The 24,616-nt window shown below is 42.0% G+C and overlaps 1 protein-coding gene across 1 annotated transcript in view; it reads right to left on the reverse strand.

Moving 5' to 3' along the window:
- Positions 1-24,616, reverse strand: part of LOC150089293 (CAP-Gly domain-containing linker protein 1-like) — an 86,537-nt gene that overhangs the window by 7,389 nt on the left and 54,532 nt on the right. Inside the window, exon 2 of the mRNA XM_090389935.1 lies at positions 23,910-24,019. Within this exon, the coding sequence (XP_090246061.1) occupies positions 23,910-24,019 (110 nt within the window). The remainder of the gene's footprint in view (positions 1-23,909; positions 24,020-24,616) is intronic.

Genomic DNA, 24,616 nt, shown 5'->3' on the forward strand with positions numbered 1-24,616 from the left:
CATTTGCAGAAGCTGCTAGGATGATCCTCCTTCTACGCTTGAATACCTCTGCCGTAAAGTGCTGTAATGTACCTAAGTTCCTTTGGGATTGTACCAGGAGTTCTACTTGGTCAGGAAAAAATCCCAAAATTGCAGCCTGGAGTTGTTGTCTATAGTCCTCGTAGATAGTACAGTCAAAGAGTAGATGTTCCCAACTCTCGACAGACCCACAGAAACAGTGATCGGTATTTAGTTGGTGGAGTTTCTGTTTGAGGGATCCGTGTTCAATGACCAGAAAGGAGAAATGGGAGCGTTTTTTTTTTTTTTTATTTTGGCTGATGCTGCATAAGCTCGCTTTCTTGCATCATATGCCTCTACTAATGCTAATGCTTATGCTAATGCATTTGCAGAAGCTGCTAGGATGATCCTCCTTCTACGCTTGAATACCTCTGCCGTAAAGTGCTGTAATGTACCTAAGTTCCTTTGGGATTGTACCAGGAGTTCTACTTGGTCAGGAAAAAATCCCAAAATTGCAGCCTGGAGTTGTCTATAGTCCTCGTAGATAGTACATTCAAAGAGTAGATGTTCCCAACTCTCGACAGACCCACAGAAACAGTGATCGGTATTTAGTTGGTGGAGTTTCTGTTTGAGGGATCCGTGTTCAATGACCAGAAAGGAGATTTCCATGCTGATTGAGAACCACTTGTTGACCACTTTGCTGGTTGCGAATGTGACATCCGGTATAAATGTTCTCGTAACAACACCTCTTGTGGTCCCATCTTGTCTGCCAAAAATTGATTAGATCGTTATAGCAACGAGCTCTTTGCTGTTTGGTATCACTGTCCACGTTGAGTTCAATATCCAGTATTTCAGTTGGCATTCTTTTCTTTAGGCGGTATGCAAGTCCTGTATGGATGAGGAAGAGATTCCAGGGGGGGAGGTGTTTCCAGATATTACTTGCAATGCTGAGTTTACACTGTTCTACAAGTGCGATGTAGCAAGAATAATGCTTCTCTGGATGGAGTTAAGCTTCTGTTTGATTTTGTAATCAGTCGCTCGGTGAAACCATGCTCCTGCAGCATAGGTGGTGATAGGTAAGAAAACAGCTTTATAGTATAACTGTAAGGTGTACTATAAGAGACCCCAGTCGCTTCTGTAGATTCTGACAACTGACGCAGAGAATTTTCTGATTTTGGCATATAATTGTTTCAAGTATGGTAAGAAGGATATTTTTATTATTTTTTTTAGGGTTGCCCGTAATTAAATACATTAACCCGTATTTGTGTCTGTAAATTGCGTATGTTCTATGGTTGATTTGCCTGTTTTGCTGGACGAAAAAACCCCAGTTACTGGGGAGAAAAACCTTGCTATCTATGCCTGAGACCAACTAACTCAGCCACGGAGTGAAAAAAGCCCATTAAAGTTCCTCGCGTCATCGACGGGATTGGAACCCAGGCCTTTTCCACCCGGTGTGGGGAGGACGGTGACCCGTAATTAAATACATTAACCTGTATTTGTGTCTGTAAATTGCGAATGTTCTATGGTTGATTTGCCTGTTTTGCTGGACGAAAAAACCCCAGTTACTGGGGCGAAAACCCTTGCTATCTACGCCTGAGAACAACTAACTCAGCCACGGAGTGAAAAAAGCCCATTAAAGTTCCTCGTCATCGACGGGATTCGAACCCAGGCCTTTTCCACCCTGTGTGGGGAGGACGGTGACGGTACCACTGTGCTACCGCCCAGACGTGGTAAGAAGGATATTTTATTATTATTTTAGGGTTGCCCGTAATTAAATACATTAACCCGTATTTGTGACTGTAAATTGCGTATGTTCTATCGTTGATTTGCCTGTTTTGCTGGACGAAAAAACCCGTTACTGGGGAGAAAAACATTGCTATCTACGCCTGAGACCAACTAACTCAGCCACGGAGTGAAAAAAGCCCATTAAAGTTCCTCGCGTCATCGACGGGATTCGAACCCAGTCCTTTTCCACCCGGTGTGGGGAGGACGGTGACGGTACCACTGTGCTACCGCCCAGACGTGGTAAGAAGGATAAAAGTGTAAAGTGTAAAGTGTGTTTAGGGTCAAACGGCACCAGGGGTTTCCCCCATCTCCGCGTAGTTTACATTGTGGTGTGATACAGTTCACTGTAAAGGCCAGAGATTTAAAATTATATGGATCTTGAGGTGTGTGATGTTGTGTACCGTTGTTCTTCTGGCCATTTAGCCGCCGGACCCCAGCTGAGGCCCGACGTTGCCCACACTTCGCCCCGTGGAGGCAGACCAGGTACACTAGTATTACAGTTATTTACTCTGGCAGGCCCTGCCACCTAGTTTCCTGAGATTTCAGTGGCAAGGACCTTAAAAAAAAAAAAAAAAAAAAAACCGTTTGCGTGGGTTGATCGCTAGATTGAAAGACCGAAATGTGAGCGAACTTAATTTGGAGCTATTAAATTTTGACCTGTGGGATATACGCTGGCGAGCAGGTAGAGAGGGAGAGGAGACTGAAGACTGGGGGGAGAAAGACAGAATAAATGGGGTCGATAGAGGAGGCGACCCCATTATACGTCAGTGGGGCATGCCCATGCCCCACCAGGAGGAAATCTGGGTTGGCGAGTAGGGGAGAAGGCAGGAAGGAAAAACCTCCTGTCTCCTCCCCTACCGCCGAGGGAGGGGGAAAGAAAGATGGGTCCAGCAAGAGCGCCGGCACCGATTGCCATTATGGCTAGCATATGCAGAAAGCTCTGCGGTCTCATTGGGCTGGTTGGAATTCAGCTGAATAGAAAGTCACTCGTGAGGCTGTGTCCTGTCCAAAGGAGGTCCACATATCATTTCATGGTTGTTGTTGTGGTGGTGGATGCGGGAGAGTCCGCCTTCTTGTGAAGAGGTCTTGCGCATATTGAGTGAAGGCACTATAAGTATCTTTTTCAGTTAGTATCAGATATTCCTGGTCTCTTAGCATTATTTGGGTGGTGGTTATAAATCGGCAGCGGAGATACTCGTACAGTGGACAGTCGTACATCAAGTGCCCCCATGTCTCGCGTAGTCCGCAGTGGCATAGGGGGGTGTCACTCAATCCGAATCCATGGAGATTTCCTCTTATGGCGCCATGGCCGGTCAACAGGTAGGTGGCGAGTAGTCCAGGAGAAAGCCAAGGTGGATAGTTTGGGTACACCAGTTGTAGATCAGGAATAAATTTTTTAGTTATTTCACCTTTGGTTGATGTCTGCCAGCGGGTTTGCCAGCTCTGGTTGAGATGTGTGAGGAGACGTTTGCGTTCCAATTTGTGGTCAGTTTCAGGGTCCAAAGTGAAGTTCAGATGGTTAGCCTCACGTCCCTTGGAGAGTTGATATATTAGGCCGCGGAAGACTATTTCAAGGTCTAGGGGAAGAGTCCCTGTCAGGGCCTGGAGGGCGTGTGTGCTTACAGTATTGCAGGCTCTTGTTATTATAAGTAATATATACCATTGCGTGGTGTCCAGTTTTCTTCTGTTGACAGCCGTGGTAGCCTTCCGGTACCACACGCCAGCGGCATACGTTATGGCAGGCAGGAATACGGCTTTATAGAATAGCTTGAGGGTTCTCCTCCGCAGGCCCCAATCCTTGCGGGAGACCCTCATGAACAGAGCAGAGTATCTTCTGATCTTTTTCTGTATGTAGGTCAGATGAGGGGTGAATGAGAGGTTATTATCTAGGACAACTCCAAAGTGTTTTAGTTCCTTTGTCAGCTTAATTGTAGTTCCTTGGATGCGGATTTGTGGTGGTCTCCTGATGTCCAGGTTACCTTTTAACAGTATTGAGCTGGTCTTGGTTGAGGATATGCGGAGATTGTTTTCGTCGGTCCACTTCTGTAGGGTGTCAATGGCGCGAGTAGCAGAAGTTTCTAGCCTGGCTCTGCTGTCCTCTCGCAGTACCAGGGTCAAGTCGTCCGCGTATGCCTGAGTTGCCACACGACCTAGGTCTAGATTTAGAAAACCGTCGAGAACCATGTTCCAGAAGAGCGGGCCCAAGATTGAGCCCTGTGGGCAGCCTCTGAAGATCTGTCTGGAAATAGAATGATATGGAGTTTCTACAACAACCATTCTGTTGTCAAAATATGTTTTGACGCATTGGTATAGATTGGCCGGGACGTTGGCCTTCCGGAGCCTGCCGAGGACGCTTGGCCACCACAGGGTGTCAAATGCCCCGGCAAAATCTATTGCGATTACAAGTAGATATTTATCGTTTGTTGTTTCAGCAGCTCTGGTAATGTTTTCCAAGGCATCCAGAGTGGAGCAGCCCCTCCTAAAGCCAAATTGATTCTGTGATTGTAGGCCTGCAGCCATGTAGCAAGTTTCGATTCTAACTTTGAGGAGGTGTTCAAAGAGTTTACTTAGTACAGAGAGAAGGGCTATTGGTCGGTATGACTCCGGAAGGTCCTGTTGCTTGTTTGGACTTTTCAGGATTAAGCGCAATTTGGCAGTCCTCCAAGCTTGTGGAAAGCATCCCTCATTAAAGCAGTGATTAAAGAGGGTGAGTATTACCTCTGGAATTGTCTCGGTGGTCTTCTTGACGATTTCAGGCTCCAGTAAGTCGATACCCGGTGATTTCTTGTTGCGCAGTTTTGCTGCAGCAGTATGAAGTTCGGTGATGGTAAGTGGTTCTTCCTTATTGGTGGTAGTATAGGTATCATTGTCTTGACATAATTTTTGCTGTTCTGGTGTAGTGGGAGTAATATGTCCAGGAAACATGCTGTCCAGGATGTTGTTGACATTATCCTGCCAGGTCTTGGTATAAGTGCCTAGCGGCGTCTTTGTTGCAGGGATGACTTCTCCCCTGGGGAGTTTGTTTGTCGTTATTCTGTAGACAACCCCCCAGGGGTGCTCGTTTCCGGTTGTAGAAACAAGTTGCTCCCATGAGCGCTGTTTTCTGAGTCGGATTAGAGCCGTGTACTCATTTCTTGCGGTGCGATATTGGTCGCGGAGTTGGTCTATTTCTGCTGCTGGCCAGGAAAGTCGTGCTCTCTGGAATAGTCTTCTCCTTGTGTTCACCTCGCGTCTGAGCTGTTGTAGTTCCGGGGACCACCAGGGGACGGCCCCTGGAGTTGGGTTTTTCCTTTTAATTGAGCAGTTTGCAGCGGCGGTGATGAGATCCACCACGGCGGTTTGGTGCTGGTCCGGGCTCAGCCCCTCTATTTGGAGGGTTTGTGCTGCTTCTCTTAAGGTAGTCTGGAAGAGAGACCAGTCTGCCTTCTGTATGGCGTATCTATGTTGGATTTGTCGGGTTGGTTGTTGTCTGTCTATGGTGCGTTGAAGAGTGAAGGTTATGACCCTGTGGTCCGATGTGGTCCAGCTTTCCCTGACCATCCATCCCGAGAGGTGACCAGCCAGAGACCTTGAGGTGAGTGTAATGTCAATTGTGGCTTCCCACATTGTGCTGGAAAAGGTGGTGGGGTTATTTGGCTGATTGAGTATAGTGAAGGTACTGTTTGCCAGAAGGATAGTCAGTGATCAATAACGACCCCAAGGACCTTGGTCTGTGTCACCAGGGTGAGTCATATTCCATCTATCTTGACCTGAGGGAGCCGCCGAAGATCAAGTTTAGTTTTAAAGTTTATCATATTTGTCTTGTGAGGATTGATGTGCAGTTTGTTAGTCTTAGTCCAGTTGGTAATGTTAGTTAGTACTAGGTTAACAGTATCTTCCAGAACAAGTCTTGAGAGTCCGGAGACAACAAGGTAAGGTCATTAGCAAATGCAATGACCTTGGTGCGTCCAAATGATCTGCTCACCTACTCTTGTAAAACACTGTTCCAGATCGGGGGGCAGCCCAGAAAGACTTGTCTGGTGATGTGCCAATGCTTTGTTTTCACCATAACTGACCTTCCAGAAAAGTAGTTTCTGGTCAGCCAGTAGAGTTATGAGGAGCAGTTGGCTGATCGTAGACGCTCCAGTGCACTCTCTCACCAAACTTTGTCAAATGCCCCTTCAAAGTCAACACAAACAGCAAGCTCATATTTTGGCTTAGATGTTTCTAGATGAAGAACCAGGTCGAAGAGGGCATCTTCGCAGGAGCGGCCAGGCGTGAAATCGTATTGTGCTGGGGAAATAAGATCCTGTGATTGAAATAAGATGACAATCCTCAGGGCCATGAGGCGTTCCAGGATTTTGCCTAAGTTAGCCAAAAGTGCAACTGGCCTAAGGGATCTGGGTCCATTGGTGGCTTGTTTGGTTTGGGTATAAGGCTGAGAAGAGCTTCCTTCCAGTACTTTGGAAATTTTGACTCCAGGAGGCATTTGTTAAACAGGAGTAGCAGTAGGTTGGGTTTTAATTTATAAAATCTTTGTATAAACATATGCTCAATCAAGTCGGGGCCTGACATTTTTTTTGATTAATTTTCATCATAGCTGTGTCAAGTTCTTGTGGGGTTAAAGGGTTAGTACTGTTGAATGCATTTAGCATTGTTTCTTCTGATTGTCGTGTGTTCTGGCATATCTGCTGATACGTCATCTGGAGGAAAGAGCTTATCTAGAATCTCATTGACTGAGTCTTTCCAGTTGGTGGTTTCCCTCATAGCAGTGGTAACCGTTCCATAGATTTCTGGGACAAAGGTGTGTCCCTCGTGATTTTGTACAGGAGGCCCCATGGGTTAGTATTACCTGAGTCTCTGACAAATCCAGTCCAGGTTTCCCTTTTGTGAGAAGCCCTAGCCTTGGTATATTCATTCTTATTTGTCAGGTAGGCAGCATGAAGATGTTCGACATCAGATGGAGGCCAGTCTCGATGTCGTTGGTATTCCCTCCTGGCACTGTGGGTGTCTTTCCTGAGTTTGTTTAGTTCAGCTGTTCACCAGGCACAGGGTCTTAGCACGATAATCTTTTTCCTAGCAGACTTGTACGCTGCTTTCGATATATAATTTTGAATCTTATGTTCTAGTTCAACTGCTGAGTCGTGCTCCAGGGCCTGGATGTTCGACTCAGGGAAGGCATTCTGGATGGTGTCATCAAAAGTGGTCCAGTTGACTGTTTTCATGGAGAATCTAGCAAAGTCTGGGGTGCGGTTCATGGATGTTGAGTCTTTCAAGTTCAGGCAGAGGTTGAATAGGATCACTCTATGGTCACTGAGTGTCCAGTCTGGAATGACAGTCCATTCGCTGACTGCTGTCCTAAGATCCTTGGTCGAGACTATAATGTCAATGTTGGACTACCCTGATGGGCTGCAGAAGGTTGTTAGCTGGCTGGGCTGATTGTGGATAGTAAGATTCCTAGACGGGATCAAATCTTCCAGGAGAAGTCCTCGAGGGTCCGAAGACGGGGAGTGCCAGAGTGGGGATTTTGCATTAACATCTGAGGTGATGAAGACAGCTTTAGAGCCAAGAAGGTCCAATGCATGCTCAATATAGTGGAGTGACTCTTCAATATCCATAGATGGTGGGCAGTATAGAGATATTAGATAGAATCAGTGTGAGTAGAATGTTATCTGAATACAGGTCGCAAATTTTGTGCATAATCCATGGATCACCAGTACATTAAGGTTTCTATTATGCACCACAACACAGGATTTTGGGTCCTTTGTAGTAGATTGGATGACTTTTGCTTGTATGGATTATCCCATAATCTTAGGGATAATATTATGAGATAATAGTTCTGGAGGCATAGGGCTCTTGGTCGGAGATTATATCTATTGTGTGTTCTTCTGCTGCCCTTCTAATTTCGTTAGCAACTGCCAGAGACCGATGACCGTTTATTTGCATTATTCTAAGTTTTGTAGAGGGATTCTTGTTCCTAGATTTTGCTAAGGCTGAATATATTGGGAGTGGTTGTGGTGGCCTATCATCATCTGACTGGCTGTAGGAGGGTTAGAACAGGTTCATCCATCAACGATCCTTAGTCTTGCCAGGTCGTCCAGGGCTCTTTGATATTCTGGGCAGGCTGCAACTCTGACTGAGTGGCCATGCTCTTTCTTTCTTTCTCCTTTTGCAATTAGCACACAAAATGCTTTCATCCCTGTGTGGACATTCAGGAATCACACGTCCACTGCAGGCACAGTGTACACACGTAGGAGAGGAGTGGTGTAATGTTGTGCTGTATGCCCAAAGCCAAGGCACAAGAAACAATTTGCTAGCACTGTGAAGGGTCTGAATCGGTGAGCACTATTGCCTAGGAAGATACTGTCATGCGACATGATGTACTTGAAGAGCCTAGGAGACACTGTAATGATGTGGTGTGATGCCCCAGATGAGCAAGCCTTCACAGAGAACCTGATCACCATCTTATTATTATTATTAGCCATATGATGCAAGAAAGCCTGAGGCTTATGCTGCACCAGGAAAAAAAAAAACTCCCGAGTTACCCTGAGAGAGAGAGAGAGAGAGAGAGAGAGAGAGAGAGAGAGAGAGAGAGAGAGAGAGAGAGAGAGAGAGAGAGACAAAAGTAGAAGGGGATCACCAAGAAAGAGAAGAATGATGATATCCAGCTCAGGACCCTGGGTGTGCCAAGCCCATACTCACCAGATGTGAGCCCCCGGGGGTTTAATCTCTTCAAAAGAGATGTCAAACTTGTCTAGGTTTTTGTTAAACAAGTCATCCAGGACTTCTGTATCCGTGGTATTGGACACATCATAAACAAGGACTGATGGATCAGTGCATTTAGGTGGGTTGCTGGGCAGGCCAGCTGGCTGCAGTGCAGGTGCCATGGAGATTGAGGTCAGATCTACCTTGTTGGTGGCTTCCAGGAGGACTCCTTGGTTGCGAATGACATGTAGCGATTTAACTTTTAGAGATTTAAAGTCTTTCTTTAGGGTGGATTGGACCAAATCTTTGATCTCCTCGCTTGTCTTAATTTGGGAGCCTTCAGATGCAGGACCAACACATCAGGAGGATGTGTTGGTCCTTTTTAGTGGCTTGTGTCCGCTGGACGACTGCCTGTGGTTGCTGACTGACGGGGGATGGGTGTGCTGACCCTAGGACAGAAGCATAGGATTTTGGTCGAAGTCCAATTTGTTTCTCCTTGATCATCTTGACGGAATATGGGCCGTCACTTGAGGGCAAGGGTAGCTTGGAGATGGTACCAATGACTTGCTCCAGGATAGCCATATGGGAGGAAAGTTCCTCATTAGCAGTCTTGAGCTCAGCATTTTCAGTACGGAGTGCTGTAGCTATTGACTAAGTTGTCCCACATTTACTGAATGGAGTTAGCAGCAGATCTGGTGAATCTGTGTGTTTCCTGGTTCAGAAAGTTTGCCAGGCCCTTATGCAGCATGGAGATGATCTGGTGAAGTGAGACTGCATCACTGGAGTCCAGCCCAGGGACTGAAGCAGTATCAGGGATAGCAAGTCCACTAGAAGCTGTAAGGCCTGAAGCAATCAGTTGATTCAGGGCAGAGGGAAAAAGAGGAGCTCCGGGTGCTGTGGCAGAAGTTGCTGGAGCAGAAGATGGAGCAAGAATGTGAGAAACTGGTGAGGCCAGGATCGGATGTGAGGACTCAACATGGGAAGCCATCCCTGTTTCAGCTAAAGTACTACATGGCCGCTATTCTTTAGCGGCCATGTAGTACTTACCCATAATTTCCACATTAATCAAAGTCTTTATAAAATGTTCAAAGCTAAATCCTTTATCAATGATCTCTATTAATAATCATTAAATATGACGTCACCAATGAATCTCCTAACAAAGTGAATTAATTAATTACAAACAATTATTAACACAAGCATGGAATAAGTGATTAGCTTCGGATTGGCTAAGCCAGCCAATCCAGACCAGATCTTGTGATAAAGCGAACAGCAGTTCCAGACAATGGCCTTTGTTCTCAATAAATGAGGAAGAAGCAATGGCCATTTCCAGGTAACATAATTATTGAAGCCAAAAACATTTCCCCACAATACTGAAAAATTGTTAGACACATTATTCTAAAAAATATATTAGCATTAGCATTAGCAAGAGCACCTGATGCAAGAAAGCAAGCTTAGATAGCACCAGCCAAAAAAAAAAAAAAAAAAAACCCTTATTTCACCCATCCCCTCGCTCCAAATTTTTGTCAAGTTCTGCTTTGAATATACTTAAACTATCAACTTCTACAATGACAAATGGAAGTTTGTTCCAGCAATCCACCACCCACCGACTAAAGGCATACTTCCGCACATCTATCCTACAACCATCTTTCCTCAATTTGAATTTATGCCCTCTCGGGTGATTATTCTCAGCAAGAGGAAGAATAACATCAACATTGAGCATGCTCAAAACATTCATGGCTTTATACACCTCAATCAGATCATCTCGCAGGAGACTAGTCTCCAGACACTGTAATTTGCAAAACGTAAGCCTTTTTTCATAAGAGCAACCTTTTGTTCTGTTCACAAATCTTGTTGCCCTTCTCGGTACTCTTTTGAACAGCGCTACATCCTTCTTAAAATTAGGCCTCCAGACCTGTATACAACTCAAGGTGTGGCCTGACCATGGCACTATACAAGGGGATAATCACCTCCTTATCCCTGCAAGAAAAATTCCTGTATATCATGGACAAGACACCATGAGCTACTCTTATAGACCATCTGCACTGCTCAGAAAATTTCATATGTGCCTGCACAATTACCCCCAAGTCCTTTTCATTCTCTATCACTGTCAGTGTGGTACCACAGAGTTGATATGTTACTCTGGGATTATTGCTTCCCATATGTATTACTTCACATTTGTCAATGTTAAACTTCATTTGCCACCTCTCAGCCCATCTACTCAACTTTTCTAGATCCTGTTGCAGCAGTGTACTGTCATTAGTGTCATTAATAACCCTGCCAACCTTCGTATCGTCTGCAAACTTGGACATTAAGCTTGATATACCATCATTAATATCATTTATAAATACAGAAAACAACAATGGAACCAACACTGAACCCTGAGGGACTCCACTAATAACATTAGTCCCCAAAAAGCAGTGTTCATTGATTCTTCTCCCACTTCTTCATCTTCTCCCACTCAACCATCCCTTTATTCATAGCAGCAATTTGCCTCCAATGCCACATTGCTCCAATTTATGCAGTAGTCTTCCATGTGCAACAGCCATGAAAGGCCTTTCTAAGATCCAAATATATGATATCAAAGTTATTCTTTGCATCCAGTTCCTTTGTGACTACATCATAGTATCCAATCAAATTAGTTAGACAAGACTAATTAACAAAACTTTAACAAAACCATGCTGTGCCCGAGCTATAACTGAAGTCTTCTCTAGATGATCTCACATGCTTCTTTAATCAGTGCCTCCATTAATTTTCCTGGAACATAAGTTAATATAGCAGGTCTGTAATTACCTGCATCACCATTTGATCCTGCTTTGCGGATTGGGGTCACATTTCCACATCTCCAGTGCATGGGTCCAGGGAAGCACTCATAATTATGGCTAAGGGTTTGCTTCCTTACTTTGCCGCCTCCTTTAATATAACAGGATAGATTCCATCCACCCCAGGTGCTCTTCTTATTTTTATCTTCAAAAATTTCTTCTCCACTTTATTCTCAGTTATTATAAGATTATCTAGCTTACTGCCAGAGTTGAATACACCTCTGGCATTCCCCTCCCTGAATAACTCCTGATGTGTGAATGTAGATGCAAAATATTCATTTAGTTTGTTAACTACCTGAGCAGGATCATCAACAGTTGAACCATAGATATCAAGTGGACTAATCTGATTCATCCCCTTCCTTCTAGAGTTTACCTAAGTAAAGAACTATTTGCCATTTTTCTTCGCATCCTTTGCCAAAGATTTCTAGTAATCTGCCTTCGTCTGCCTAACCTCCTTTGTGACTTGGTTACAGACCAGCTTATATCTATCATAGGCTTCTGTGTCACATGTTAATTTATATGTATCCCATGCATTTTTCTTCTCTGTTACATATCTAATTAGTTCATTTGACATCCGTTTAGACCTGTATCTTGAATAATATTTCTTTGTTGATATGAAAAGCCAAGAAGCTTCCATGATTAATTCTTTGAACGCTTCCCATTTTGAATTTGCTGTTGGTAACATCATCACTTGGTCCCATTGTATAGAATTTAAATACTGCCTCAGAGCACAGTAGTCACCTTTACGAAAGCAAAAACCCTTCCCTTTACCATTGATGGTAGTGGGATTGAGTAAAACCCACTTCAGCACACTGTGAGCACTGCCACCTAGAGGTTACTTAATCTGCAGATTCTTGATGCATGAAGAATCACTACGGATAATCAGATCAAGAGTATTACTTCCTCTAGTTAGCTCCAGAACATGCTGCTGTAGAAAACAATCAACCAATAAATCCATTAAAGCCTCGCTAGTGTGTGAGTGACCAACCCAAAATGCCCCATTATAAGATACTCTGATTTACTGGCACATTCTATTTCTCTGCACAATTGCTCATTATACTCATCAGATTCATTTGGCCTCTAACACACACCTACTCTCATTTTTCCTTTCCCAGTGCTTATGTCAAACCAAACAGACTCAACATTGGATTGTCCACCAACATCAATTGGATGCACTTCCTTAGATTTTATTTGTTTCTTAATCAACAGCATAACCCATCCTCCCTTCCTGTCCTCTCCTGTCTATCCTTTCTGTACACATTGTACTCCCCATATTCCAATTCTGCACTCCTTAAGTCTGTGTGACACCAAGTCTCTGATATCTCAACAATATCTGCCTTTGATGTCGTGACTAGCACTTCAAGCTCATCGAAATTATTAACATTGGTGTATCTGCACCTGTTTCTACTCTTAGTTACCCTAACACAGCCCATGTATTTACTTGTTCAACTATGACTTCTAGAAGTCCTGGAAATCCCAATTGCCTTGCTTTCCAGGCTGCTGCTGCTGCTCAATTGCATTTCAATAGAAGCAGTGCAAGAATCACTTTCACCTCTGCCAGCGGCTACTGTTAATCTGTTACTTTGTGTATCCCCCAAGCAAGCAGTTTTCCGACCCACCTAACTCTGCCATGATAGCATCAGGAAATATTCTTGCACCCTTTGTATTTAAATTTACCCCATCCCTGTAGATGCAGTCTCCCCTGTTAACAAGTGCCCACCAGGCTGAGAAAAATTGTACTCCTTCAGCCTTTCACAATCTATCCAGGGCAGACTTGATCGACAAGGCTCTCATCATATACTCCCTCCTATTGTGTCTGGGCAGAATTGCAGACTCTTTCAAATTCAATGCTAACTCACAGCTTTTTTTAAACATTGACTGTATACTTGTTAAGTAATTCCGCCGGTCTCCTACTCTTAATATCATTAGTACCAAAGGGTACAACAGTATCACCCTTTGTGCCCTTATAAGATGATATCAGCTCTACAACGTCATCAACCTTGGCCCCTGGCAGACCTACTCTGGTTCTGTTTCATCTAGCCTTTAAATATGATCCCCGTTTTCCTGACAATAGAGTCACTGCAACAACTAGTTCCTTTGGGGCCAGCACATTCAGCCTTGGGGATTGCCACTGTGATGTTAAAGTGCAAGCTCTGGCATTGCTGTGGGCAGCTTAAAGCTTGATGGGCCCCTCAATTTAAATCCCTCGAGGGCAACCATCCTGTCCTTCAAGCTCTCATATAAACCCATAACAATGATGAATTGGGGCCTGATTTCCTCACCCTCCTTACATCATGCACACACTTGTCCTTGAAGTTGTCACAGATATTCTCTCATATATGCCAGACAAGCTGTACTTGCTACTTGGGCGTCTAAAACGGTGATGGAACTGATATTCGGGTGACACTGAAGTCAAGTGGACCCAATTTCAGTGAAGTTCGGACAGCCAAATCGCCAGTATGGATTCCGTCAGTGTTCATCCACTGGCAATATTCTGGCTTACGTTACCCATTTATGGACTAATTCAATGGAAAGGTTCGGTGAAACACAAGTAGTTGCTCTTTACATCTCAAAGGCTTTTGATCGTGTTTGGCATAAAGGTTTTCTAAACAAGCTTCTATCTTATGGTTTGCCAACTGTTTTTAGTAATTGTTTATCCAGTTTTCTCTCTGATTGCTCACTGAGGGTGATGGTAGATGGCTCTTTGTCTTCTAACTTCTCCACCAATGCCGGTGTCCCCCAAGGTTCAGTTCTTTCACCCACTCTTTTCCTCTTGTATATTAATGACCTTCTTCCATTGACTGGAAATCCTATCCGTAGTTTTGCCGATGATAGCACATTGCATTCCACTTTTCATTTTGAGAAACCTTCTCCTGCTCAATCAGCTTCAACTTCTCGAAAATCTGCTACCCATTCCTTAAATGCTGATCTTCGTGTAATTTTCCAGCGGAGCAATGGCAACTTAGTTGATTTAAATTCTTCTAAAACTCAGTCTTGTCTTATATCTTGCAAAAAGGATCCTCTGCTCCTATGCTTATCTTTAGTGACACTCCGATTTCTAGGCAAAATGATATATCTCTTTTGGGAATTACCCTGACTTCTAATCTGTCTTGGCACAAGCACACTACAAATATTGCTTCTTCTGAATCTAAAAAACTTGGTTTTCTCTTTCGCTCTCGGTGTCACTTTTCTTCCAAACAGCTGCTCACTCTGTAAAAATCGCAAATCTGCCCTGCCATGGAATATTGTTCCCACATCTGAGGTGGTGCCCCCAAAACCTCTCTCAGGCTGCTTGATTCCATTCAGAAGAGGGCAGTTAGCTAATTAATGATTCATCTCTAACAGAGTCTCTCCACTCGCTGTCTCATAGACGTACTGTTTCTGCTGCATGCCTCTTCTTCAGGCACCTCCGTAGCCAGGTGGGAAGGAGCAGCAGTGCCTAGCACACGCTTCTTGATTAGACCGGGGTTCGAGCCCGTCACCACCAAATACGGAGGACGCGGGAAGGTCAGGGAATGACCACCGCATATCCCGGAGCAATATGGCCTTAGATGCTAATGCTCCTAAAATCCAAATAACAAACAAACAACAAACATCTACAGGTACTTCCATGGGCACTGTTCTTCTGAATTGGCTTCTATAATTCCTGCTCTCTCTTTCAAAACAGTCCAAACACATGTAGCCATCAGCTAATATCCATTTACTGTCCAACTTCAAACTCACAGAACCAACTTTTCATCTTCCTCATTTATTCCTTCAACTGCCGTTTTCTGGAACAACCTTCCTTCATTCGTATTTCCTGAAAATTACAGTCTCCAAAAGTTCAAGTCCAATGTCAACAAATATCTTCTTTTGTCTTCTCAACCTCCAACCCAAGCACAGTACTAAGTACTATAGGTTCTAATACCTCTCGTGTTTGGGGTTTACATAAAAAAAAAAAAAAAAAACACAAAGACATTCCCCTTGGCAATATCATGTCCCATTAATGATTGCTCCACAAACATCAAACAAGCAGTGCATTTCAATAGACTATGATTCAGAGGCCAACCGACCCCCTCAGTTCTCCCCTGAGCCACAGCACTTCCACTAGTTTGAGCCTTTTGCTTTGTTGCTCTGGTCTGAGTCATGATTTCTATTCAAGTTCAATAAAATTCCAATACAAAATATAACCCTAAACCTATATCCCAATGCAGTTATTATTTTATTATTATTACTAGCCATATAGTGCAAGAAAGCCTGAGGCTTATGCTGCACCAGCCAAAAAAAAATTTCCGAGTTAGCCTGAGAGAGAAGTAGAAGGGAATCACTAAGAAAGAGAAGAATGATGATATCCAGCTCAGGACCCTGGGTGTGCCAATCTCATACTCACCAAATGTGAGCCCCTGGGTTTATAACACTATACAGTATATATATATTTCAGTATGAAATATTATCTCTGAGTTACGTTATTGACTTTCTTATCCCCTGTCAACTTATATGTTTTAATTTATGATAATTTATGTTTGTAAAAACTAGGTCCCTATATTTATTTAGTGAAAAAAAGTACAATTCAATTGGCGATTAAATTTAATAAGATTAATAAATTTTACTGATTAATTGATACTATTATACTCACTATCTAGTTTTCCGTTAAACCTTACACTATCTAGTTCAGTGCACACTTTGTATCGTATAACAATTGCGGCAAGTTATGAATGGTAAATCTATGAAAACAAGATATTATTTACTTTCCAAATCGTGCTATCAAAATTCAAAATAAACCATGGAGCTTGACTAGGTCTATAAACATCCTAACAATATTCACCTTTGACCAGCACTTCAAATTCATCAAATTTATTTACTATAGAAAATAAATTTGATTAGATTAAATTAGATTAAATTAGATTAAATTATTTTCTATACTTATAGAAAATAATTTAATCTAACAATTAAGTCAGTAAAGCGGCTAAATATAATTAAAAACTTAGCATTCATGGGAACTGCAAAACTAATTCAACACGTGTATTTGATACCCTTACCAATACTAAGTAATAACCTACAAAATCTCTATCTAAGTTCAAATTAAACTAAAGTATCGTTACTAGGAATATGAAATGACTCTGGAAAATAAATTAATATACCAATTTTAAGTCAATAAAAAAGCAAAAACTTCTCTATTAGATGGAGCCATAAAAACTTCGCCTGTTCACTTGTACTGTCACATCCAATCTCCTTGAATGCTTCCCATTTAGAATTTTCTGTTGGTAACATCATTAGTTGGTCCCATTGTGTACAATTTTAAAACTGTCTGAGACCACCAGTCACCTTTTTGAAAGCAAAAACCCTTCCCTTTACCCCCGATGGTAGTTACAGCTTTAAGTAAATCCCACATCAGAATAATGTTATCACTACCACCTAGTGGTTCCTTTATCTGCAGATTCTTAATGCATGAATAATCACTGCTGATAATCAGATTAAGAATATTACTCCCTCTATTTGCCAGTTGTTCGTTGTACTCATCAGAGTCGTTAGGCCTATAATACACTCCTCTAATTTTTGTTTTCCCAATGCTTATGTCACAAAACTGGCACAACATTGCGCTGGCTACCTATGTCAAGTGCCTTAGATTTTGTGTTTCCTCCTCCCTTCCTATCCTGAATGGATTCAAAACCACAAATTAACAGTATCAACCAAGAAAACAATTCCCATACTACTAAAAGTAGTATCTGAATCTGGAATATTTCTGAGCCTAGTTTTCTATTCAGATACTACTAAAAGTATCTGAATATTCTACTAGTATCTGAATACAGAAATAGGCTCAGAAATAGCTCACTGAGAGAACCTGACAAAAGAGGGCTGACAGAAATAGACCTCCACTTATAAAAGATAACGAAAAAAAAAATTAAATCAGCAACCAACTGCAATAACCTCGGTGTCATTATAGATGACAGACTCTCCTTTGCTAATCTTTCCAGACATCTCAAAGAGAAAATTAAAAAATAAATAAATAAATAAATTTTCTGTTTATACTCCGGGACGACCAAACAGTCAGAGGAGTTCACAAGATAGACAGAATACAAGAAACAGCACCGTATTCAGTAGTCACGGGCTTGAACCCCGGTCACTCAAGGCACGTGTACTTATGCACCCACGTGCCCATGACTAACTGTCATAACAGCAAAGAAGGAATGGGGTTTAAAACCTAGAACCCTGAAAGGCTGCATAATACTATCATGCAGTCTTTCTATCCATTATGACCTATGCTGCTTGGGGGTGGAGGACCAACAAGTATATCATCATCAACCAGCTTAACCAGGCACAAAAAGCCATCAAGAGCCTGCAAAATGGTATCTACCCCAGCCCTGCAGGTCCTAAAAGGAAAACTTCCTATTCACTTGGAGATCATCCATCACTATTTTAAATACAGATATTAGTATTTGTATCTGTATTTTAAAAACTAGTACAGAAAAGGGAAAACCATGAGGCATTCTACAACTTTGTAGCTCAAGCATTTAAAATGTGAACCACAATAATATTACAACACAACACCTAGGTACACAGAAGAAAATAAAATAACGTGACAACACAGGATTTGACCAGCCAAAACTAACTATCTATCCGAAACCAGACAATCTTCCCCAAACAGGAAACTAAAAGATGAAAAGAACACTCTCAACTAGGAAGACATCCCGGACTTGACTACACAACCAATATGACTAGCTGACTCTGCTATGCAGGGTGGGATCAATGAGGGCCTCATCTTGAGGCAAGATTGTGTCACTACCACGTTACCTGAGTACCAGGATGAGATGCCCATTGTTGACCCCCTTCAGTGAGATCACAGCTGACCCTGAGGGCCACTCAGGGTGAGATTGTGCTGTCCTATTTTCCATTCTTCTCCTACTAAATTCCTTTTCCATGGGGAGCTCCTACTTATACCTTATCTTTACAATTACCTTTTCCCCTCCCTCATACATACTTCTCCCACTATTCCCCCTCTTTTCCTTCACAGGGCCCTCCCAGAGGCAGCCTCTGGCAGACCCAGTATGAGATGTGTACAACCTGTCATGCTGTCACATGGCAAAGGATGGGAGGCAAGGAGCACCTGACCAGGTGTTGGATGCTCTGTGCCTGCTAAGATGCCAGACACCAGTCATACAACACACCAACAGAACACATCATAACTCTTACACTCGTACACATGTATGACCAGACATGGCAAAAGCCTCATTACAAATGCACTTAAGCAGCGAATGGTGTTGCAGACCCCTGGGTCTGCAACACCAGCACATTTGACATTTGTCCTTTCGGCACTCCCCATTGTACTCCCCAAATTCAAATTCTGTATTCCTTATATCTGTGTGACACCATGTCTCTGACATCCTAACAATATTCACCTTTGACCAGCACTTCAAATTCATCAAATTTATTTACTATACTCATAGCATTGGTGTACATACAAAGGTACATGCACCTGTGTTTACTCTTAGTTACCCAAACACAGCCCGTGTACAGCAATACCCTGCATAGCACTGATAACTGATACTGAAACTGTTCAGTATTATGTGAAGCCATGCTGATTTAGGTATAATTATAATGGGTTTTAATTGAATGCATACCAGAGAAACAGTCTGTAAACAAATTATAATAAATCTGTAACCAATTTGCACCTGATAGCCAATTAAAAGGATTTGAAATAAAAAATATTGCAAAAATTTTATTAATGAAAAGGTAACATCATGAGAGATAAGAAAAAAGCTCTCTTGTTTATTTAGGCATTTCAATAATAAAGTCTGGTAAACTCATCTCTTCTTTTTCTTGGCATACAAGTCTTTGTAACATTGAATCCCATCTTGTAAAATTTGCCTTATCTTGATGCTATGTTCAACGTCCGGATCTCCATTCATAATCACCTCGCAGACCATATCAACCCCCCGAAAAACTTTCTTCGATTCTTCTATTGAAAATTCCATTGGTTCCACTTTAGTGTTATCCACTTCAGAATTGTTTTCCTCTTCTTCATATGCAGTTTGCTCTTCAATTTCAGAGAGCTGCATCATCCAAGTCATTTGCATGTAAGTCAATGCAGTCACGTACATTGGCAGTGTCCAAAGTTTCGAATCCCAAGTCTTTTCCAATCTTCACAATGTCTTCGGAAATTGTCTGAATTGGCGATTCAAAAAAAGTGAAATCATTTGCCAAATTGGGCAAAAAATGCTGGCATAAAGAACGTATATTGTTGGCAGTGATTTCTAGCCAAGATGCAAATATAGTTTTCATCGTATTTAAAGGGGTAAAAAATAAATTGTGAAATGAAAAATTTGAAAAGCTATCACAATAGAGTTGGCACCTCATCATATATGTATGCATACCTAGGCTACAACAACACAGCATATATGTAAAGTATGTGTCTAGGCTATTGAATGAGTTTTAATATGTACAGTAAATTTTTGATTAAACTTAATTGAAAACTGTGTTATAGTGAAACCCGTGCTGTTTGAAGCCATGCTAAGTGAAGTAATGCTGTATTTCCTTGTTCCATGATGACTCCCATGAGTTATTTCTATGTACTTTTAATCCCTCTGCCTGAAAAAACAGATGAAAGTAAGTAGTCATTATAAATGTTTACAGATGTAAATAAGTTCAGTTGTTGGTGCTTGACAGGTACTGAAATCTGCTCATTTAAAACTGTTCAAGAAACATTTAGCAGTTTCAGACAAGGTGATGGGGATGCCTCATTTTAAAGAGTTTACTGCATATACGTTATATACAGCTGAGGCCAGAGGCAGCCTTAAACTATTACACAATATGGTCCTTGAGGTTGTCACAGACATTCTCTCAGATAGGTCAGACAAGCTGTACTTGCTACCTGGGAGTCTAAAACGCTGATGGAACTGATATTCGGGTGACACTCAAGTCAAGTGGACCCAATTTTGGCGAAGTCCGGATGGTCTGTGACAGCCAGATCCTCTGCTTGCACCTTCACGAGGCTGGGACTGTTAGTAATCCTGGGTATAACCTCCATGCACAAGTACATGGTGAGTGACCACCCAGGTGTGAACCAACGTAAGCAGGGGTCGAGGTGTGGTGCCCACACCACATGGAGGAATGCTGCCCCTCTATGTTACCAGGCATTGCTAGGTGGTAGATGACTCTCATCAACCGGTGCAATACCACCACTTTACTTATTAGAGGATTGAAGTGGTGGAACCCATGTTTAGTCTCTAGAGCTAAGTTCCAGGCAACCCTTCCCTGTCTCTTCCATCATGCAGTATGATTGATGACTTTTGAGGTTACGATAAACATCGTGGCGGGATCCAATATTCTTTACATTTCGAGGGTACAGCTATAAAACGGTGTTCGCAGGCCGGCCGCTAGTTAGTACACCGGACTGAACCTATTGGTAACTCTCTAGGAGGCTTCCAGATCAGCTAGTGTATAATCTTGCTACCTCTACTCTGACAGATAGTGACTGGAGGGAGTCCGAGTAGTGTGTGTGTGCGGGGAGCATTGTCGAGGCCACATTATGTCAAGGATCTGGGTATATTCTTACCATGTGTACACCATATCCAAAAATTTCATTACTTCATACAGCATGTCCCATTCACTTTTTCCTACTATTGAATACACCATTAATTGTCAAACTAATAGAGCAAACTTATCTACGAAAAGATCTAAACCTCCCAAGCACTTCCTAATTCATTTCAGAAATATATGTGGTCTCAATTGTAATCTCAATGATGTCCATTTCCACTTGCAGTCTGCCAAACCCCATGTACTTTTCCTGACAGAATCCCAATTATTGGTTGATTCAACTACTGCTCATCTCATATGCCCAAATTATTCGCTGTATGATTCCTTTCGCCTCAAAGGTGGTACTTATGTCTGTTCTGATATTCCCTGTCAGAGACTTGGCAATTTGGAATCTCCTCTCTTTGATCTTCTCTGGCTTAAAATCTCTCTACCTCATTGTGTCAAATTCATCTGTTGTCTCTACCGTTCTCCCAACTCCACTAATCACTTGGAGCTCTTTGACTTCCTCTCTTTGCAACTTTACTTTCTCCAGTCCAACTTTGCTAACAGTGATTTTAATGTTCACAACTCCAGCTGGCTTCCATTTTCTAGTCACACCGACCCAGCTGGTCGAGATGATGAGGCATTTGCAATTACTAATGACCTTGCACAGATTGTTCATTTACCTACAAGAATACAGAACAATCCTAACCATACAGCCAATACGCTTGATCTTTTTGTCACAAACAACCCTTCTAAGTACACGGTTGAAGTGAGAGGTCCTTTAGGCACTTCAGATCACAACTTGGTGATTATCTCTTCTCCAATGGAACCTTTATCTCATGGCTATTCCCAACCTCGTGTTGTTTGGCATTACAAGAATGCAAAATGGGATGACCTGTGAGACTTCTTTTCTTCTTTTCCTTGGTCGGATTACTGTTTCAAAACTTCTGTCAACGTTTGGTCAGGTCATGTCAGTGAAATTATTCTTGCAGGAATGGAATCCTTTATCCCACACTCCACTTTAAAATCTTGTCGTTTATATAAACCTTGGTTTTCCAATAAATGTGCTAAGGCTGTTCAAGAGAATAATGTTGCATATTCTAATTGGTTGTTTCTAATTCTTCAGTTTCATTTTCTGCCTACACCAAAGCTCGCAACAATTGTAAAGCAGTTATTAATCAGTCCAAACTAGAGTTTGAACAGGCTAAGAGTAGAAAACTTGCTTCTTGCCATAATGGTAGCCGAGCATTCTGGTCTCTTGCCAAAGCTATTGGCCGCAACTTTTGCCCATCTCTGCTCCCACCTCTGTCGAAACCAGATGGTTCTGTTGTCCCTTCAGCCAAGGATAAAGCTGACCTGATAGCATCTCATTTTTCTTCCAATTCATGTATTAATGATCTTGGTAAAACACCTCCCACCATTCCCAACACGCTCCATTCAATGCCTCCTGTGGTCTTCCGTCAAAAGGATGTCAGAAGGATTTTGACAAATCTTGATGCTAAGAAAGCTCCAGGTCCTGATGGTATTTCTCCACTTGTTCTCAAAACCTGTGCTCCTGAACTTACTCCTATTCTTTGCCACCTTTTTCCACTTTCTTATTCCAAAGGTGTTTTTCCCTCTGCTTGGAAATTTGCTCATATCCAGCCAGTTCTTAAAAAGGGTGACAAATCCCTCCCATCCAATTATCGTCCCATTGCAATTACTTCTACTCTTTCTAAAGTAATGGAGAAATCAATTAACCGACAACTCTTAAACTACCTAGAAACCTTCCCTCTGATCAACGACCGCCAGTATAGATTCCGTCAGTGTCGATCCACTGGTGATATTCTGGCTTACGTTACCCATTTATGGACTAATTCAATTGAAAGGTTCAGTGAAACACAAGTAGTTGCTCTTTACATCTCAAAGGCTTTTGATCGTATTTGGCAGAAAGGTCTTCTAAACAAGCTTCTATCTTATGGTTTGCCAACTGTTTTTAGTAATTGGTTATCCAGTTTTCTCTCTGATCGCTCACTGAGGGTGATGGTAGATGGCTCACTGTCTTCTAACTTCTCCACTAATGCCGGTGTCCCCCAAGGTTCAGTTCTTTCCCCCACTCTTTTCCTCTTGTATATTAATGACCTTCTTCCATTGAATGGAAATCCTATCCGTAGGTTTGCCGATGATAGCACATTGCATTCCACTTTTTAATTTTGAGAAACCTTGTCCTGCTCAATCAGCTTCAAGTTCTCGAACATCTGCTACCAATTGCTTAAATGCCGATCTTCAGGTAATTCTCCAGTGGAGCAAAGACAACTTAGTCGATTTCAACCCTTCTAAAACTCAGGCTTGTATTATATCTCGAAAAAAGGATTCTTCTGCTCCTATCCTTATCTTTAGTGACACTCCGATTTATAGGCAAAATGATATATCTCTTTTTGGGATTACCCTGACTTCTAATCTCTCTTGGCACAAGCACATTACAAATATTGCTTCTTCTGAATCTAAAAAACTTGGTTTTCTCTTTCGCTCTCGGCGTTACATTTCTTCCAAACAGCTGCTCACTCTGTATAAATTGCAAATTCGCCCTGCCGTGGAATATTATTCCCACAACGGGGGTGGTGCCCCCAAAACCTCTCTCAGGCTGCTTGATTCCATTCAGAAGTGGGCAGTTAGGTTAATTAATGATTCATCTCTAACAGAGTCTCTCCACTCGCCGTCTCATAGACGTACTGTTTCTGCTGCATGCCTCTTCTACAGATACTTCCATGGGCACTGTTCTTCTGAATTGGCTTCTATAATTCCCTCTCTCTCTTTCAAAACAGTCTGAACACGTGCCGCCACCAGCCAACATCCATTTACTGTCCAACTTCAAACTCACAGAACCAACTTTTCATCTTCCTCGTTTATTTATTCAACTGCTGTTTTCTGGAACAACCTTGCTTCATACGTATTTTCTGAAAATTATTCTACAGAAGTTCAAGTCCAATGTCAACAAATATCTTCTTTCGTCTTCTCAATCTCCAACCCAAGCACGGTACTAAGTACTATAGGTTCTAATACCTCTCGTGTTTGGGGTTTACATAAAAAAAAAAAAAAAAAAAAAAACAAGAAGCGCTGAAAATGTTTTAAGCTGAAATTTCTACTTACATGTCAAATCTATTATCCAAGAATACATGATTTTCCATGATGTCTAATCGGCATTTTAATTCATCATTCTTCCTCTGCATATCCACAATGACAGTATTCAAAAAGTTTACCTTCACAAAAAGAAAAGTAAAATTAACGCATTATTAGTACAATCACTTAATGAAATGCTAAGATCAAGAGAAAAAGGTAATGACAATTGAAGAAAGCTGCGAGAATGGCAATAGGTAAATTATGAATCAAATGAAAATAAAATTCAGATTGTCTATATTTAAAATCATATGCTGCCACTGGTATATTAGATTTGTACTGAATATGAGGGCATATTGGCTATGTCTATTTACTGTCATGTCTATGTGACAGTAATTGGCACAGACAACATGGCATTTACAGTGATGAGCACATTCAAACTAGTGAAACAGTGATATCCAGTTTTTTTATAGCAGAGGGCAACAACTTCAGTAGAAATTCTCTGTCATATGGAAAATGGAAACATAAATTTGTCAATGTACATTTGTATGTCATTTTTGTGAGCATACAAAGGGGGTAACATCATTACCGAGAAGAATGGAAAACTCAGCAGGATGACCATTACTCAGGACACTGTTGTGCATGGAAGACTATTGTACAAATTGGAGCAGAATGGTATTAAGGGTAAGTTGCTACAATGGATAAAAGGATGGTTAAGTGCGAGAAGACAGAGGGTGGTA

This window comes from Mastigoproctus giganteus, chromosome 2 (assembly GCF_048544385.1).
Source record: "Mastigoproctus giganteus isolate SK-2022 chromosome 2, ASM4854438v1, whole genome shotgun sequence".
Taxonomy (NCBI): domain Eukaryota; kingdom Metazoa; phylum Arthropoda; class Arachnida; order Uropygi; family Thelyphonidae; genus Mastigoproctus; species Mastigoproctus giganteus.